This window comes from Vicia villosa, unplaced genomic scaffold (assembly GCF_029867415.1).
Source record: "Vicia villosa cultivar HV-30 ecotype Madison, WI unplaced genomic scaffold, Vvil1.0 ctg.000024F_1_1, whole genome shotgun sequence".
Lineage (NCBI taxonomy): Eukaryota > Viridiplantae > Streptophyta > Magnoliopsida > Fabales > Fabaceae > Vicia > Vicia villosa.
In genome coordinates, this window is record NW_026704956.1 from 2,237,696 (window position 1) to 2,258,256 (window position 20,561).

Genomic DNA, 20,561 nt, shown 5'->3' on the forward strand with positions numbered 1-20,561 from the left:
CCGTGTGGCCCGTATTTCAATATTATAGTTTTAATTTTATAAAAAAGGATGCAATGGATAAATGCAATACAACATAAGTAGAGAGTCATCATAAACGTATATAAGTGATGTTTAAAATAGTTATCCATAAATATATATATGAATACCACAAAATCATTCATGTAAAAGTATAAAGTAACTTAATATTATCACCAATACTTATCAAATTTTCTCTCCATCTCACAACCAATTCCTTGATCACATCATCTTGAAAATATATCTTCATCCTCTTTAACTTTTCTTTATCACTTGAAAACACATTTATGAAATCATATCTTATCTCAATCTTTTTTCCCCAAAATTTACCAAAATCTTTTTTTAATGGGCCAGCCCGAAGGCCATGTGGCCCGTCCCAACCCATAAAAACATAGGCCTAGTGGGCTGGCCCAAAAAGATAGGGTCGTATTTTTTGCGGCCCAACCCACACTAAATTTTTGGGCTTATGAGCCGGCTCGTTGGACCGAGCCCATTTTGACAGCTCTACATAAGATCTTGTCATTTTATTTAACACTTTATGTATAGTCTAATGACCTTTTTATTAATTAATCGATATATAAATAAATAAATAATTTGAAAGAAAGAAAAAGTTTGAGATCCTCTATTTCCGTCAAATTCAGTTCCTCAATTTCTTTCCCAAGCATATAAACTTTTGATGAACCAAACCATTTCTTCCGCAACAATTCAATTGAGTTAAAGACTCAATTTGTCTCATCAAAGAAAACACAAGACTCAAATTGATTCTCCATCCATGAAATTGAAACCACAAATGATTTTCTTAAGAAAACATGTTAGCGCTATTGTCTTGTCACTGATCGTGTTCTTGGCAATCACATGGAACCTTACCCTAGTTTCAGCCTCCTCAGGAGGTGTCATGGGAGGTAGTTTCTTCGATTCAGATTCTTCCTCTGAATCATCATTCACAAGCGAATCAGATAGGGAATACGTAAACGAACAACATCATAGTCATAGGCATTATGTCCCTTCTCAGGAGGCAGATGGTGAGGTTGCAAGTGGTGGAAGAGGGCCCTTGGTGTTCTTCGTGATCTTTGCATTCGGTGTCTTTTTCGTTGGATTTTGGAATAAAGATGCCAATGGGAATACAATTAGTGTGTTCAAGCTTCAGGTATGTTAACATTAACATAACATAAACATCTATTGTTATTGTTATGTTCATTCTTCAAGTACTACTAGTAGCTTTAGTTGCATATATTGTAAACTTTATAATAGCACCGAGACCTCTGAAGTCGTGTTTTCGGTCTCTGTGCTTGATAAATTGTAAATGTTTTTGTTTTTGTTGTTTAAGGTTGGAATGTTGGGTGAGAAAGGATGCACTATTCAAAGGGATCTAACTAGGATTGCACAAGCTGCTAATACTTCGTCTAGGGAAGGTGTTAGCTGTTTATTGAAAGGTGAATTGCTTCTAATGTTTTCTCTGTCTAATTTCTTTACTGACATAGTTCAAATTGTTTTACATGTCTTTATGTAATTAACCATAAATACTTTGATACAAATGGGTAAGTTAGTTATATCTCTCAAAGGATAAGCTTGTAAAACAATACCAATTGTAATTTGTTCGTAAATTTAATACTACTACAAACATTTTTTTATTTTTGTGATTTAGTCCAACGTATTATTTTTTGAAATGATTGTTAGTAATTAGTTGTTAGGTTAGTATTTTATCCATCACCAGGTTTGAGCGCAGGTCCTCCAATCTTGTAATCCTTAGCTCAAACCAAAAATATGGTATCATGGTCTATCCATCGAACCATACACCAAGTCGAGAAATGTTAGATATGAGGACGTGTATTGGGAAAAGTTCAGATTTCACATCAAATACATTGAACGTGTTAAATGAGCTTATAAATAGTAACACCCCTCGACTCTGACCTGACAAACCAGTTTTGTAAGGGCATGTTAGATATGATCTAAATATCAGTAACTATCGTTATTATTTGATGTCAAATAGCCCAAACAATAATATATTTGTCTATAATTTAGCTAAGAATGGACCTTTATATTCTACAAGGCTTTGTGTAATTGATATACTTCTTATTGTATGTCCTTTTGCATCAGATACAATACAAACTTTGGATCAACATCATGGTTACTGTACTGCAGGATATTCATCTGTAAGCTCATTCCTTCTCTTAATTAGGCTAAAGTGCAATATCAGTTATAGCCTATATGTGTTGAAGGTGTTACTTTGATGAACGATCTTTGTCAGGTGGATCATAAACGGAGCAAGGTGGACGGAGAAAAATGCTACAACCAACTATCAAATGACGAAAGGGCAAAGTTTGATGAAGAGACATTAGTTAACTTGAACAACAATGATAACAATAAGACAAGTAGAAGAAGCCAGAGTTACGATGAATACTCCACGGTATGGTATAATTATTAAAGAGATTTTATTAAACGTGCTTCATTTTTTTGGAATATGCGGGGGGAAGGGGAACATATCTTCTCTCGTGACGTTTTTACCGACGAGTCTCCGATGGAAATTCTTACCCTTTAGTTTCCTTTTAATGACTTTGACAACATCGGGTAAAAATAAGTGAGTGATTGAGATTTCAATGGAATTTTTTCATGGGAGCCGGTTTGTTTTTAAAATATTCACAATGAAAAAACAAAGTTATCAAGTTCAATTTCAACTATTGGACAAGTTATTATGTCTTAGTTGTGTTCCAAATAGTAGTTGTTATAGAGCTTTAGCCATTAACCAACTAATAGTTTTCTGCAGTTAGATTCTGAAGAAACAGAGAAATTTGAAAAAGAGAAACTTCTCAGTGGGCTGGACAACAAGTACATAGTGGTATGGTGTGATCTACTTATCTATGAATTTCATAAATTTGATTTAAATTTTTGCGTTGGCATTCATCTAAGTTTTAAAAAACATGATTGCAGTATTTATCTTAATTGTAATCAGTAAATGACCCTTAACAAAAAAAGAATACTCCCATTTACCGATTCTCAAAGTGCTATATTAACTAAAAAAACTAACAACAACGATTGAATATATCGAAATTTAAGTGAGAAGGGATGGGAAGGTCAAATCCAAGAGCTTATATTGGTTCAGCCATGAAACCATATATGGCCTACGTCTAGTTCTCAAGCTTCATGTGAGATTTTCCACTATTATTGCAAGATTAACAATCATTATGGATTGTTACAATGGTGATAACTCCTCACCAAAACATAATTCTAGGGATACTGCATCTTAAGTACATAGAAGATGCATACGTGATACTTGTTTCACAAGAAATCAAAGAGATTGAACAAAAAAATAATACTAATTATATGATAGTTTAGATTTAACAAGATGCAGTCTTAGAAAGATCACTAAGAAGATAAAAGTTAAGAGACTGAGACTTTTTTGTGTATGAATGACTGTTAGAACAGTAACTCCTTTTCAAAGTAAAAAATATGAAAAAATACAAATGGAGACCGCATATTATTTGATCACAAAGTCCAGTCAATTGCATTTTAGAGCAGCTGATGTACTTTTTTTTCTTCCGATAAACAAAAGGGGGCTAACCCTAAAATGGAAATAAGACAGAAAATACTAAAAATCTCTAGGGAACAAAATCCCAAAGTTATTTGCTAACATAATAAAATAAATGAAATCCGTGGTGAATTAAAGATCGAAGCCACCCCATTGAGAACCAGACCCTGCTTTGCAAACACATCAGCAACTTGAGTTGCCTCCCGATAAATGTGGGAGAAAATAACCTCACCAGTGCATCGTTCACTACTACAAATGTCCGCAACAATATTGTAGCAATGGTGACTAACCAGGCAGCCATCTTTAATCAGATTGAAAGCCACCGAAGAGCCAGACTCAATCCAAACACGCCTGAAGCCTCTCGATAACACACTAACCTCTTTGGATTGGGCTGAGGTAATCGTACAGGTTCCCAAATTCTCATCAAAGCCTGCCACAAGTTTACCGTCAGAATTTTGAATCACTCCTCCATAGGCACTGGTAAGCCCACTATCAGTCACAGCGCTATCATAATTTAGTCTCATCCATCCATCCAAAGAATGAGTCCAGTGAATGTTAGTCAATCTGTTCACTTTAGTAATCTTCCGAGTATAAATATGAGGCAGAATTTGCAAATTTTTCAGGTCACTTTCCCTTGTTTTAACATGGTACAGAATGTTTGTGCTATTTTGAGGAGAGTTGTTAAAATATAACACCATTTCTGACCTGGCCGAGACACTCAGCTATTCTGAATAGACAATTCCACTCTGTTTGCAGCAGATTTACAGCCAGCCAGTCTTGCTAGTTAGGCAGATAGAAATCCTTGATCTGCTCACAATGTAGTGCGTAACATATCCGCAGTAAAGCATAATAATCGCTGAATGCGCCGAATAAAGTTTGTGAACCTGCATTACAAACTGAATAGGTATATCAACAACTGCTAAATTTCGCACAACTCGGATAGTATTTGTGAGTGGGATTCTCGAGCTAACTTCCAAAGAAAACAATGAATTCGTTAAGACCCTTCCAAGACCACGAGATGGGAAACTCTCATATGGGGATGAACAGTACAATTTTGAATATACTGACATTCGAGAATTCCCCATCTTTTCTTAGCTCCCTAACAACTGTCAGCCGTATTATCACGAAAATATGGAATTAATGCTCGGATTTATCGACAACACTCTTAGGCAGCAGCTGTCGAAGCATAGGTATATTTCAAAAGCCATTTTGTTAACCAAAACCACAGACCTTGGCATGGCAGTCCTTTGATAAAAATGAGAGAGCACAAGTTGCCCCGGCTGGGGACAGTTGGAAACCCAGGGTTCAGTCCAAAATCTAACATCTTTACCATATCCAACTCTCCAAAGAAAATTGTCCTGAGCCATATCCCAATTTTTACTGATACCTCGTAAAGTCTTCACCCAAAGATTATTTCTCTACCTGCATTATTTCCATTCCACCTTGACTAATGAGACTTGATACTTGGTTATGGCTGAGTAAAGCCCCAAACCACCATATCTCTAAGGCTATGTTTGGGAGTTTGGAGGGGAAGGGAGGGGAGGGTTTTGAAAAATAAGAAGAATTGGGTGAAAAGGATAAAAAGATTTTGGGTAGGAGGGTTTTGGAGGGTTTGAGTTTATTCATAACACCAAAAACCCCATAAAATGGGGGAACTCAAAAATTGTATTGAAGGAGGGTTTTGAAGGACTTACATAAATTTTCCAAATATCTTTTAGGTTGTTATAGTATTCTAAAAATTAAAATTTAGTAATGATAATGACTCTTTTATCATTCTAAACAAAATCATTTTTTCAAAAAAAGTTAAATATTTTTCTATATTTTTTAAAAATTTCATTTTTGGAAGCCTTTCCCCCCCCTCCCCTCCAAACTCTCAAACATAGCCTAAGGAGTACTCACTTTATTCCTAGCCACTAGAAGCATATTATCACCCCACACAAAAAGCTCTACACCTCTTGTCGATTTCATCACAAATTCGCAAAGGAACATATGTAGACTGCATGACATAGCCGAGGAGGGCTTGAATGGCTGACTTTGCTAAAGTAATTCTACATGCAAAAAAGAAATTGTTTTTATTTCCACTGACTCAGTCTTTGATCAACTCGAACTTGGATGAACTAGAAAGATCTTTTATTGACCACGTATGGAATAAAGCAACTCTCATGTTTTTTTTCAAATCCATCGGTATTCTGATATCCAAACCAAGTCACAAACTTGCCTCCTTAAATGCCTCAGAACACTCTTAGAGAAGCAAACCCTAATTTTCTCTGTGCCGACTTTTTAACTTGAGCATCTGCAAAACATCAGAAATATGTTTAATAAGATGAATTTGCTCCATATTTGGCTCAGGAAAAAGGAGCCGATCTAATCTGAGGACACTCAATATCTTGCCGGGTTATCTTTGACAAAGCTCAACAGCCAATCATAAGCTTTCTGAATGTCATTCAATATAATCACCCACCCCTTACCTTAGTTTTTATGCACAGAATGTAGAACATTTTGAGCAATAAATATGTTATCCGTAGCATGCCTCTATGACACAAAACTACTTTGACAAGGGATAACAATATTATTAGGAAATCTCTTATTCCACCTCCTTAGAGCATACACATCGGTGGTAGCATTGTGTTTTTAAGCCACCATGTGTCAGAAAATATTATTATTTAAAATAAATTGGACCAAATTTCTAAACCACCGTTGCCAAAGAAAACTACCGTAGCTTAAAATAATTGTGAGACAAGTGGGACCCAATTTAGAATTTTAAGTGAGTGGTATGGATGTTTGGAAAATTTAGTGAAGTGGTTAAAAGTATAAAAAAATATAATAAATTAAGTAGGGTCCACTTATACCACTAACTTGGGTAGCATGGATGTGGATGCTCTTAGGCTTCTTACGCATCATGCGCGTTTCCAAAAATACCCTCTGTTTCCGAAGGTGTATCTAGGGAAGTACATTTTTTTTACTCAACGTTGATTTGTTCCGTAGGTGTATCTACGGAACTTCTCTTAACTAAATTATTATGAAATTTTTCCAATTGTTCCGTAGGTGTATCTACGGAATCTTTTCTTAACTAAATTATTATAACAATTTCTCAATTTGTTCCGTAGGTGTATCTACGAAACCTTCTTTTAACTGAATTATTATGAAAATTTTTCAACGTTTATGATTTTAAACTACTTCCGTAGATATACCTCCGGAAAAAACCAAATTTTGGCCAAAAAAAGGTGCTTCCTAATGTATATCTCCGAAAACAGAGGGCATAATTGAAATTTTGCCGGATGCCTAAGAGAATCAAGGGTTGGATTGAGATATCCTCTATTATTAATCCCCAATCTCAACTTATCCGCAAAAACTTTAGTGATTGTTTTGTTAAGAAATGTGACTGGGGCTAAATCAACTCTACAAAATCGATTTGTAGGGTGAGAATTGCTTAACACATGTCTAAGTCATATATTGTCCAATGTGACACTCTTAACACCTATCACGCTCAGGATTGGGCATCTGGAGCATGAAAATAAATGGTGGGTGGACCGATAGCGAAAATGATAGGAAGATTCCTATCAAGACTATAAAATTAGGGTTTTCTAACTAAAAGGGGAAGAACACTAAAAGTAAAGGAAATTAAAATAAAAGATAACTTTGATTTCATTGATTCATACTCTTCAAAGTCTCAAAGGACTACATATATAGTACTCATAGTGATACTAAACTACAAGGCCCAAATGAAAAGCCCAATTCAACAAAACATTCAAAATAAAATATCAACTACTATAATTATATTACTAATTAAAATATCTAATTCCAACTACTATCATTACTCACCCCTTGAAGAACAACCTTGTCCTCAAGGTTGAAAAATAATTGTTGAGAGAAATATTCACTTGTACCATACATAACTTTCTCTTTTGTTAAACAGCATGTCCACACTACTTTCTAGACCAAGCTTACTCGTGATCTTGTTCCATATGCCTCCTTTTTTTTAACAGTGCTTGTTGGATAAAGAGTTTGTACTAATCGTGCTTCCATGTCTGCTCTCCTAATGGCATGGTTCTCTGAATCTAAAAAATATAAGCTAAAAAAACTATAAGCAATCCTAATTAGCATTATAATAAGAACCTGCCAGACACCTTAACTTAGAAGATTCAAAATGGCCATCCTCAAATCCATAATAGTAACATGAGGGAACCTTTCCTGAATTGCCTTCAACTTTTGAAACATAATGCCACATTCGAAATTGCTTGCAGCAAGAACCAAAAAAGTTCCATGAAATCCATCAATGCCAAAAAATTGCATATTTTTAACAGATCTGTTTAACCAATAATGATGGGTGCCTTCAAGTTCATCCAAAGAAGATTCTACAAAAGACAAAAGATCAACTTCAGGAGCATGTTTATGTGATACTTCAGCCAATGTAGATAACCTGAATAAGAAGGTAACAAGACTATATTTCATCTGGTTAGTAGCCAGAGCCATAGAAATCGGGAAAATCTCGTCCTCCTCCTCGATGGAAGAATCGTCTAAACTAAAATTTGATTCTTGGCAGCAAAAACAAAGATCCTTAGCAGCCTTTTTTCTTTTGGATTCAAAAACTACAGCCAGAAGTGCAACCTCAATTTCCTGCAGTGACATCCCTTCTGTTTCCAGAATATATTTCTTCACAAAAACTACAGCCAGCAAACAAAATGCACCGAAAATACCGTACAAGAGTTGTACCCCCATTTGTTCCAGCAAACGCAAAACGAATAGACCGACAAAGAAGTTTATCACCCAATGCACAGCCAAAGAAATCTCCATTGCTTCGGTTCTGATCTTGCCATGTAATATTTCGTACATGAGGAGACAAGGAACCAAACCAACTCCAAGAGCAAATGATAGCACATACAACAACATGCCGCCGACAGATAGATACATTGCTCCAAATCCTGATGCATAAGAACTAGCAGCAAATTCATCCTTGTCGTAATTCGTGAACCACACGAATCCATCATTGTCGTAATTCGTGAACCACACAAATCCATCCCTGTCAAGGCCTTGTAGCAATACGAACCGGGACAAGGGTTTTCCATCCTTCCCTACAGTTGACAAGGCCATAGCATTTGGTTCTTTCAAACTCGTCACCAGTACATCATCAAACCATTTACTAAACTGATTAAAAGGATTTCTCAGAAGCTCATGACTTTCCAAAATAGAGGAAGGCATTTTAACAAACAGGTGGAGAGTTAGTTCAAGTGGTAGCAGCGTGATTGAATCAGGTGGCTTCGGTGGCGGTAGAGCTCGTGATGATATAATCGAAACTCTGTTCAGTGGTGAATGTGAGAATGTTAAAAGTGTATTCGGTAGAGATGGTGGTGGAGGAAAAAACGAAATCAGAGGTGGTGTTTGTAATAGTGGTTTCCATGGAAGATCTGGCGGTTTTGAAGGAGGTCGCAACGAAGTTGTTGTTGCTGAAAGCAGCGACGGAGTTACCAAAGGTCTATTAGGTATCGATGTTAGTGGTAATAGACTAGAAATCGATAACTTGAAAACCATATCGGTATCATTATTTCCCTTTCTTATATGTTTGAAGACGCAAGACTCAAATGGCTTCAAAGTTAGATCTGGCAAAAGGGTTTCTACTGAAACATTGTTTTCACCTCTTTGTTCTTCAACAACAAAGTTAAAAGTAGGATCTGGTGGCTTTGGAGGTGGTAGCCACAAAGATGTTGTTGCTCTTTGTTCTTCACCAATAACTTGTTCTGGAAAAAGGAACTCAGATTTCACATTAACAACGTTGTCCACAAGGAGCTCTGAATTGATGTTGGATGGGGTAAAGATCGGAACAAGGGTTTGAGTTGCAATCGGATCTGAAATTAGTTGTTGCTTCAAATTTGGAAAAGGATTTTGAACCCTTTCACTAACAACTCGAGATTCAGCAGCAAAATATTCATGAACAGAAGTTTCCTTGATGAAATTCATTGAATCCCGATCTGCCATCACATCTTCTTCCTCTTTGCCGTCGTCTGTAGAATGGTTTTGTTTGTGGTTAACTTCAACCGTAGGAGTTGGTTCGATAACTAGATTTAGTTTCTCTTCCTCATCCAACAATGGTAAAATTTCACGCCATTCCGGTTTAAAGTGCCATAACAGTGCTGTGGTAAAGATATTCCAAGTATATCTACGATGAACACGACACCACCATATCCACCATGTGAAAGCAGAGCCTCTCAATGCTCCAACAACTTTTAAAACCTTCAATGACTTGGGTGTTTTATGCTCCTTGAAAAATTTCTCCAAACATAGAATCCACCAATAGGCATCTTCTTCTTCTTCTCCATAGAACTCTGGAACAACCATATAATTTGGGAGAATGAGATCGAAATGAAAGCACCAATTGATAGGAAGATTCTTATCAAGACTATAAAATTAGGGTTTTCTAACTAAAAGGGGAAGAACACTAAAAGTAAAGGAAATTAAAATAAAAGATAACTTTGATTTCATTGATTCATACTCTTCAAAGTCTCAAAGGACTACATATATAGTACTCATAGTGATACTAAACTACAAGGCCCAAATGAAAAGCCCAATTCAACAAAACATTCAAAATAAAATATCAACTACTATAATTATATTACTAATTAAAATATCTAATTCCAACTACTATCAGAAAATCTGATAGCAGATGACCTATCGGATCTTAAACCAGAATCTGATACCATGTTAAGAAATGTGATTGAGGCTAACTCAACCCTACGAAATCGGTTTTATAAGGATGAATTAAGCCTAACCACAATTTTTAACAATTTTATTGGAGACGTTACAAAGAGTGACGAGTCTAAACTTCTAGATCCAACAAGCTGTATCAACTTTAGAAATAAAGGCAAGAGTCTAAACTTCTAGATCGAACAAGCCGGATCAACTTTAGAAATAAAGACAACCAAAGTCTCTTTCAGCAAGTTTACTAATCTACAAGAATACAACCTATGCTCAAATAGTACAGTCTAATATGCTATATTATCTCCTAAACTATACCACCTCAAGTGAACTACCCTCTGAAATAATTTCAGGCTGTCTTAAGTTTTCGGAGATCATTCCTTTATTCGTTAGTCACAGTTTTACTATAACAAACAACAAATAGAGATCCTATTTTGTCACGGCTTAACCGTAATAAATATTTTATGAGGTCCTATTTAAGTACGTTTTAATTGTGTCAAATTTTAATCATGTGCAGTAGTCCTCCGCATGCATACACTCCCTCAAAGACAGTTCAACACTGCTTATTAGTAAACTATAACATATATTTAGAGACTATTACACGGTGCCGCATGTTTCAATTGACAGTGAATATGACAAAATTATAGTTTTGCAAAAATTACACTTTAAAGTTTCACGAAATCACGGAACTATGATTTTGCTTAATTTATTATAAATCCAAATATATACCAAGATCCTAAAATAGCTTTTACTTGTACCGTTTTTCATATCTTCCACATACTTCATATCTTCAAAATAATCCTAATCCTCAATTGCACATACGTAATTCATTCTAAAGTATTCCTATAGAGGGAATGGTCATTGCAAAAGGACATGTTAGATGTCTACACGTGAACGCATATGGTTCAATATTGCTTCATTAGGACATATATTTAGCTTGTATCTCACATTTTGGTTGGATTAGGAACTTGATCTTGACTTACATTTCTAAAACAACTTTTTTCGTCAAAGTGGAAGATTCCTTGAGATATTCACAAAAAGCTTACATGATTATCTTTAGGTAACAGTTTTGGTAGCTGCTAAAGGTGCACATAAGCTACCTAACATCAATGGAGCTGAAGATTTAAAGGAAGTTTTACAAAAGCTTAAATCCCTTATCTCAAGCAAATATTTATTTGTAAGTTAATTTAAAAGAAACATTCATCCAATATATACTCTTAGTGTCATTTCTTCTATTAATACAGTGTTACTATATTCTTGAATTTCTTACAGGCTGGTGAGGTGTTATGGACTCCACAGGAAGAGGATGACACCCTTTCAGATCGAGAACTGCTTAAAGACTACCCTCAGTTGGCCAAGTCTATGAATATCTTTCTTGTTAAGAAACATGAATAAAACAAGTGGATAATGTTTGTTTATCCTTTTTGTATTTTTTCTTTTTCTAACAATTGGATTTATCTTTGTAAGAAAAAGCAGTTGGGTTTATCTTTGAAGTTTTAAATGTTTAGAGGCACCGACAGACCAACTTTATATTGACATGAGTTGAACCCACTTGGATATTTGAGGGAAAAGTTGTGTTAAAACTTCATAGATGGAGCTGGGACTGGGAAAACCTCATAAAATCATGAATCAGATTTTTCATTTAGATTAATCGTTAACAAAAACCAATGAATACTTAGCTAAGTAATACAATTATATTAATTAAAACTCTGACAACAATAAAATATATATTGTAGTTATATATTTGTGAATATCCACAAGAGTGAGGAGATGATCTCGTTTATAAGGGGTGACGAGATCCTATCGTTTCCGAGGGGATGATATTGCAATGTGATACGCCGCACTCGCCCAACATGGAAAACATGGGAAGAGACATGTCGTGGTCAGAGATAATGTTTAAAAAAGAGTTAAGGGAATGATCCACGTCTTTCTAGGGAGTATGAATACAACGGTCTAGTACCATTACTAGCAGGCGATTGCTATTTATGAGAAATCCTAAATCCAAGTCCATATGCCTCTATAAATATCCCACCTTCAAGGTTGAGAAGATATTTTAAATTCACTATACAATACCACCAAAATATAGAGTTTCTCACCCCCCTGAGCTTACTCTCTCTATACCTAAAAAACTTCTAAAACAAGGCCTCTCACCACTATGAGCTTGCCTTAACACCTAGAGACACTAAAATCTCTGGCCACATCTACAAGCCTAGCGGTGTCACACTTTTGTATTTTTTTAGCAAGTACAGTAGCGTCCATTGTGGGGCACTGGGTAAAATGACCGAGAAAGATCCAAACTCTGTGGTTAACACCCATCGCCGGAGGTTTCGTCATCGGAGAAAAGTTCAACTCCTCCCGAAGGAAATATGTCAAGGCAGGTGCTAATTGCGAACGTAATATCCCTAAGCCCTTCCAAAGCCACACAAAGAGGACTAGGGGAAAGAATCGTTTTCTCTAACAATGACGTCATCAGAGTCTACCCTCATAACAACGGCCATATGATCATCACTGTGCAATACGATAATTAGGATATCAAGCGAGTCTTGATAGTTCTGGAAAGCTCAACATATATCCTCTTCTAGAGCACCTTCGAAAACCTCCAACTCGACCCCAACAACACTAAGGCATTCCAAGGTTCACTTATAGGGTTGTCAGGCAGGTATGTGTAAGTAAGGGGTCACATAAGTTTGAAAGTGACCTGTAGTGCAGGAGCCAATTCTAAGGCGATCGAAGTCAGTTACCTTGTGGTGGACGCTTTATCGCCCTATAACGTCATCCTTAGAAGTCCGACCATCAATTCATTAGGGGAGGTTATATTTACCATGTACTTTATCCAGAAATACTTGTTACCCAATGGGCCAGTCGAAATGATCCTAGGCGACCAAAAATGTTATTAGAGTAGCCTAGCGATGAGAAAGGAGGATGTCGCCCAAGAGACGACCCCATTTTTTGAGACACAAGACCCATACACCAACAATTCGGATCTCATACTAGGCGTGGAGAATGAGAGGCTCACCCCCATAGAAGATCTGAAGGAGGTTGAAATAGGGCCTTTGGGTCACCAAGTAACCAAGATAGCCACGTCACTTTCGGATGAAGAAGAGTTTGAACTAATCGACCAACTCAAAGGAAACACCGACTTGTTCACCTTGGCTCCCTCTGACATGCAAATATAAATACTCGAGTGGTGTGTCATCGCCTTGCCGTTAACCCCTTTAGGAGACCAGTATCTCAAAGAAAACAGAAAGTTGGCGAGAAGAATGGAGCCACCCTCGACGAAGAGGTGAATAAGTTAGCAAGAGACGATTTCATCACCAAAGCAAAATACTTAACCTGGATAACCAATGTTGTCTTAGTAAATAAAACATCAAACAAGTGGCGCATGTGCTTGGATTTTAGCGACCTTAATACGGCCTGTCCCAAGGACCCCTATACCTTGTCGGATATTGATCGCCTGATTGATGGGTCCTCAGGAGACCAGACATTGAGTTTCATTGAAACCTACTCGAGATATAACTAGATTAAAATGAACCCCTTAGACACGCCTAAAACAACATTCATGTCAAACCACGACAACTACTGTTATAATGTTACGCCTTTTGGCCTCAAGAATGCATATGCCACATACTAGCGATTTAGGGACGCAATACTCTACCAGCAGATAAGGCGAAACTTGGAGGTATGTATCAACGACAGGATAATGAAGACCTCATAAGTATATAGGTATGTAACAGACTTCGAGGACATCCTGGAATTAGTCAGGAAGTATAACATACGCCTGAACTCTGCCAAGTGCTCCTTCGAGATGCACGCAAGAAAGTTCCTTGGATTTATGTTAACAAAGAAGAGCATTGAAGCGAACCCATATAAGTTTCAAGCTTTCATTGACATGAAAATAGGGATGGCAACGGTTCGGGTTTGGTGCGGGTTTCACACTACCCAAACCCGCACCCGAACCCAAACTCAGTCAACTCTGGTTTTCACCCGTTGACTCGAGTTCGGGTGGGCCCCGGGGGTTTGGGTTTTCTTTCCATCCCTACATGAAAAGTCCCACCAATGCCAAAGAAGTCCAACTACTATCAAGTCGTCTCACTGCTTTATCTTGTTTCCTCTCCTGTGCGGGCAGCAAAACCTTTCTTTTCTTTGCCTCCCTAAAAAATAAGAAGTTTGAATGAAACAGGGAATGCAAGGATACGTTCTCAAGAAGAAAATCCTTCCTCACACCACCTTTTATCCCCACTCTCCTAATAGTAGGTCTCCATTGCTTATATACCTTTCAATCACTAATTAGGCGATGGGTTTAGTACTCGTCCAAGAGTCGGACAAGGCAGTGTGACATGTGTATTTCGTAAGCAAGGTGTTTAAAGGCATTGGGGACCATTATCAGAAGATGAAGAAATTAGCTTTGGCCATCGTCGTCACGACAAAGAAGCTCCGATCCTATTTCCAAGGGTTATAAAGTGTTCATAAAAACCAACTACTCTGTCTGGTGGGTCCTCAAGAAGCCAGATCTAACACGAAAATGGTGTGTTGGGCTGTAGAACTTTCATAGTATGACATCCAATATGTTCTAATAGGAAGCATAAAGTCCCAAGTTAAGTCAAACTTGTTGACAAAATTAAGTTCCCCACTATACGAAGAGGCGCCCTTAGAATAGATAATGTCGGTTGATGGCGCCTCAAACATCAAAGGAAGTTGCTCCAGGATAATGATAGAAGGACCATGTAACATACTAACAGAGCAATCATTGAAATTTAAATTCAAGGATATCAACAACCAGGTCAAGTACAAAACTCTCATAGCTGATATAATCCTCGCCGTATGAATGGATGCTTCAAGGCGAAAAGCGGAAAATAATTACCAACTGGTTTTCAATCAAGTCGTTGGGGGTACCCGACAAAAGAGATTTAACTCATAAAATATCTCCATAAATTACGAGATTTATCAACACACTTTAAGTCTTTTAAAGTAAAGTACGTACCTAGGAAGCAAAACTTAAGAGCAAACCTCCTGATTAAAAAATAGCTTAACTATCTTTACAAAATCCAAATAAATCAACCTAATAGTAAATGTAACTTTCAAAAACTCACAACATAACCATCAATAATAAGTTTACTCATTACTTATATATAAAATGCATATCATATGAGAATGTCATATTTATATAAAAATGTGAGAATGAATCTGAACCATTGGATTTTAAAATAAATGGTGGATATTATGTGTGAATCTTTTTTTCTCTCTCCTCCATTATTAAAATAAATGATGTAGGAAAGAGAAAAAAAATTCACACATAATCTCCACCATTTATTTTAAAATCCAACAGTTCAGATTTATTCTCACATTCTCATATAAATATGACATTCTCATATGATATGCCCTATGATATGCCATATATATATATATATATATATATATATATATATATATATATATATATATATATATATATATATATATATATATAATTTTCTTTGGAGTTATATATATATTGGTTTCTGTTTATGACAACTATTAAATTTTTAAAATCAAATGGCAAGGGTGAAGTTATAAGCTTGTCTAGGATAAGACAAAATGTGACACCCCATATTTTATATTTATTAATTTAATTGGAGTTTAAATTAATTTCTTGGATTATTGGTATTTTAAATTGGACTTAAGTTAGAAATTGTGTAAAATAAGGTTATTGGGCCAAGTTGTGGTTAGTAATGGAGGGGGTGTGATTGGTAGGCCCTATTACTAAAGTTATTTTGCTTTATTTTCATAAAATAAGATAATTGGGAAAAGGAGAGAATAGAAGCAAAGGAGAAGAAAAGTTCAGAACGTGAGAAGAGCAGAGAATGTGAAGAAGCGCAAAGAGAGGAAGACTCAAAGTCAACCTTAAGGTATGGGGGGATTCTTCCATTTAGCATCTATTATGAGATTATAGATGGTGGGATTGAATTAGTATGTTGTTTATGTCGATTGTGATATGTGTTAGGTTTTGGGATAATTGGGGTTTTGGGAGATTTGATGAATTGACTGAATAATGTTATGTATGATGTTAGATTACCATTAAAACGTGCTAAAGTTATGTTAAAAGGTGTATTCTTGTACTGTTTGGTGATTTAACATGTCATGGTACGCATTGGATGGAATGTGGAATGGTACGGGTGCTGTAAAATGGCAATTTTGGGGTTACAGGTACGAAGTAACCGGTTACTGGGGTTTGGGTAATCGGTTACCACTGAAGTCTGAGAGGCAGTAACCGGTTACTGAAATGGAAGTAACCGATTACCCCTATTAAAAACATAACTCTGGGTTACGTGAGATACAGTAACCGGTTACTGGGGTTTGGGTAACCAGTTACCACTGTTTGTTTTTGAAAAATAAAATATTTTGTAAAAGCCATAACTTTCAAACCGTATGTCCGTTTTTAGTGTCGTTTCGAGCATGATGAACCTTATGAAATAACCTATGTGCTTAGATGATGAAATGAGGTGTAACTTTGATTATTTTAGATCATGATTTATTTTCTTATTGAATGATGTATTGTGTATATATAAGATGAGATATGACAATACATGCTATGCTTAAAGCATGAGTTGTGTGATGATTTGTTTGATTGTATGATGAAGCTCATGAGACATTCTATGTAAGGATATGAGTATTATGTGGATATTTTGTTAGTTTGATGGATGATGTATTGTTGACATATATGATGAAATGTGACAATACAAGATGTGTTTGAAAACATGATTATGTGACGATTGTAGAGAATTGTATAATGATGATTGATTTGTTTTGGATGATGGGAATACATGTATATTCTTTATGGATGATGATGATGATGAGGATTGATGTGGTTACATGTATGTCGTTAATGATGATGATGATTGATTTGTATTGAATGATGTTAATATATATAAACATGCTTGATGATGATGATGATGGCTTGAGTATTGGATGATGTTACTCATAGACTTGAAGATGGTATAAGTATATTTCATATATGTTTGCATTCATTCATAATCATTGTGAGGCTGTATCCATGACGATGTGTTGGATCAGTAAAGGGCATGATTCCCATTGTGTGGAATCTGTGCTGGCAGGGCTGTATCTTGATGATGTTGGATCGGTCATGGGTTATTCCCATTGATGATGTTGGTACCACATGCATGTAGTTGCATTGCATTAGGATATTTGTATTATTATAACATGAATGGAAGATTGTCCAATGTTATAATATATTGTGATTGATTGACTGTTGCGATTGATGAATGTTATTGTGAATCTGATCATAATTGCAATTGGGTGAATAATATGCGAATGATGTCTTATTATTTATAACTTATAACATTTTCTAATTGAGAGTGAGACTCACCCTTACATGTTGTCATTTTCAGATTGAAGATAGCGGCTTTCGACTCGGTGAGGATTAGCTCATGAGTCAGTGTGTTAGTTTAGCGTCAAGTGTCATGCTCTGATAATTGTAACACTAAGGAACATTATCTTAGGGTTCATGTTTTAATAACTCTATTTTTATAATCTTGGTTTTATTTTTGGATGTAGTATTAAAGATGTTATACTCATCCGAATGTTGGATTTCCGATGTGTTGACATGAGATTATTTTATGAGTTATGATGAATTATGTTGAATTTCCTCAGTGAATACATGACAATGACGTTTGATGTTTATTTTTAAATTGAATTGTGGCACCCCTGTTTCAGGTAATCTGAAATATTTATTTAATTGCTGCGGGGTTTAGAAGGGTGTTACACAAAACATGGTGCCCTCGCCATTTAATTCAATCTGTAATCCTAAGACATATTTCTTATATTCCTCATAAAAAATATATCTTGAGCACGATTGGTGACAACCCACTTTAGCCATCCTTTAGGATTTACCACATCACTTAGGTGGCAACCCATGAAGATGGTTCTGGAGAAATGTAGCCACAACCTTCCAATATACGTGTAAGTAGAGTTAAGATATGGCATAAGATCCAAATCGGCTTAAATGTTACAAAAATTGAACGTAAAACCTAAAGTTTGGTTACAATACGGTCCTCCTTGAGTAGTAATAGTGTTATGTTGGGTCAACATTTTTTAACCAATATTTAATAGTAGTGAAGCACCGCATGTGCATATACAAATATAAAGTCCATATAGTCGTTGATTTTGCATTCCATATAGTATTGGAATACGAAGGTAGAAAACAAACTATATTGGTGCAAAAAAATCAACATTTTTAGAAGACAGATTGGTCTAAGGGTGATAATAAAGTCATATCTTGGAGGTTCATTATTCCTACAGTATTCTCAAAGGAGATATATTGTTCAATAAGTCCTCTACCAAATACACTTTTTGTGAAATATTATTTTTGTTTAAATCATAGCTCACAACAATTTTTGGAAACATAGCTCAAAGCAAATATGTGAGCACTTATACATAAAAAGGAAGCCATTCCAATAAGAATAAATGACACTTATTTTCACATTTATTGAATTTCTTTCCTATTTTTAATGCATTTCGCAATTTGATTCCTTAGTTTAATTGTTTTTATTTTTAAATTTTTATCAAGTTGCATTCGTTTTGAGTTCCTAGTATACGAGTTTATATATATATATATATATATATATATATATATATATATATATATATATATATATATATATATATATATATATATATATATATATATATATATATATATATATATATATATATATATTACGTTCGCATGCTACAATATAAAAAATAAGTAATATTATAGTTTTTTAATTATTTAATTACTTTTAAAGTGTGTTTTGGTAAATAATGGTTTGAGATGGAATAATTTTTTGAGAAACTATTTAAACTCAACTATATAAATTTTTAAAAAAAGACATTCTCGGTGTTTAAACAATTTCAGGTGATCTCTCTGGTAGATTGTATGTTTAAGTTTTTACTAAAAGAGATTAGTGTAGTTGAGTACCTAGGAGGAGAATTGTTTTTTGATATTTCATTTCAAATCCAAGAGAATTTTGAATTTTTAGTCTGGGCGTTTAGAAGGTGATATCAAGTTTACTTTATCTAATTAATTGGAGAATTAATTTTCTTACCTCGACGACCTTAATAACACTGATGATCAGTGTTGTATAAGAATTCATAGTATTCATCAAGAATATTGGCTGCCACATGTTCATTTTGTATAAAAAACATCAAGTTCTTCAAAGCAAAGCTCAAAATATTGAAGAAATATACTATTGTTGAACTTCATAATAATATCATGAAAGGATCTTAAAAGAACAATTCTACATAGATATCTTTTATGCAATTATTTGATAAATACCATTTTTATCAATTCCCTTGGATATTGTTTCCACCTCCAAAGTAAGGAATGAAAGGTATCCAATTAACAATAACTAATAATTTTCTAAAATCAAATGGGTAACTATAAAGTAGAAATCTTGTCTAGGGTCAATCAAAACATGGTTCCCTTACCATTTAATTCAATTGCGTAATCAGCTTCTAAGACATCATTCTTATATTTCGCATATAAAAGTGTATCTTGGGCACAATTGGTATCATCCCACTCTAGACATCCTTTAGGATTTACCACGTCACTTATGTGTCATTCCATGAAGATGGTTCTGGAGTAATGTTTCCATGATCTTCTAAGATACCTCTGAGTAGAGTTAAGGTATATCATATGATCCAAATCGGCTTAAATGTTACAAAAATTGCATGTGAAACCTAAAGTTTGGTTACAACACGATCCTCTCTGAGGCGCAATGGTGTGTTATTGGGTCAACCTTTTTAGCCAATATTTAATAGTAGTGAAACACCGCAGGTGCATAACCAAATATAAAGTTCATATTGTCGCTTATTTTACACTCGTTATACTGTTGTGTTAGTAATAGGCATATTAGGCCGTTTATTTTATTATTATTAAATGTTTGTGTGTGCAGTAAATGCTATGTAGCTGCTCTAGGAAGTCAGAACTATAAATATAGGGTGAAAGGATAGAGGAAAGGCATTAGGTATTTTGTATGTTGGTTGGTTTGGGAGAGACTAGGCTCTCTAATTCTTAGAGGTTGGTTTATCTGTCAATTGTTGATTATAAACAGCTGTACTTTGGTATCGATTCCTATCATACTGGCATGCAGAGGCAGAAAAAAACTATATGTATGCAAAAAGTTCCACATTTGTAGAAGGCGGATGGATCTGAGGTTGACAATAAAGCCACATGTGGTTTATCGCCCCTGCAGTATTCTCATAGGACACATATTGTGCAGTAAATCCTTTACCAGAGACACTTTCCTAAATGAAGGAAAAGTATCAAATAAATAAAAGGATAGTATATTTT

The 20,561-nt window shown here is 35.3% G+C and overlaps 1 protein-coding gene across 1 annotated transcript; it reads left to right on the forward strand.

Moving 5' to 3' along the window:
* The first annotated feature begins 611 nt into the window (after window positions 1–611).
* LOC131622104 (uncharacterized) lies at window positions 612–11,767 on the forward strand. The gene is made up of 7 exons (XM_058893154.1): window positions 612–1,162; window positions 1,343–1,448; window positions 2,113–2,168; window positions 2,264–2,422; window positions 2,780–2,851; window positions 11,292–11,408; window positions 11,504–11,767. Exons 1-7 carry the CDS (start codon window positions 788–790, stop codon window positions 11,624–11,626), a joined length of 1,008 nt encoding a protein of 335 aa, XP_058749137.1. The 5' UTR covers window positions 612–787; the 3' UTR covers window positions 11,627–11,767.
* Window positions 11,768–20,561: the final 8,794 nt, after the last annotated feature.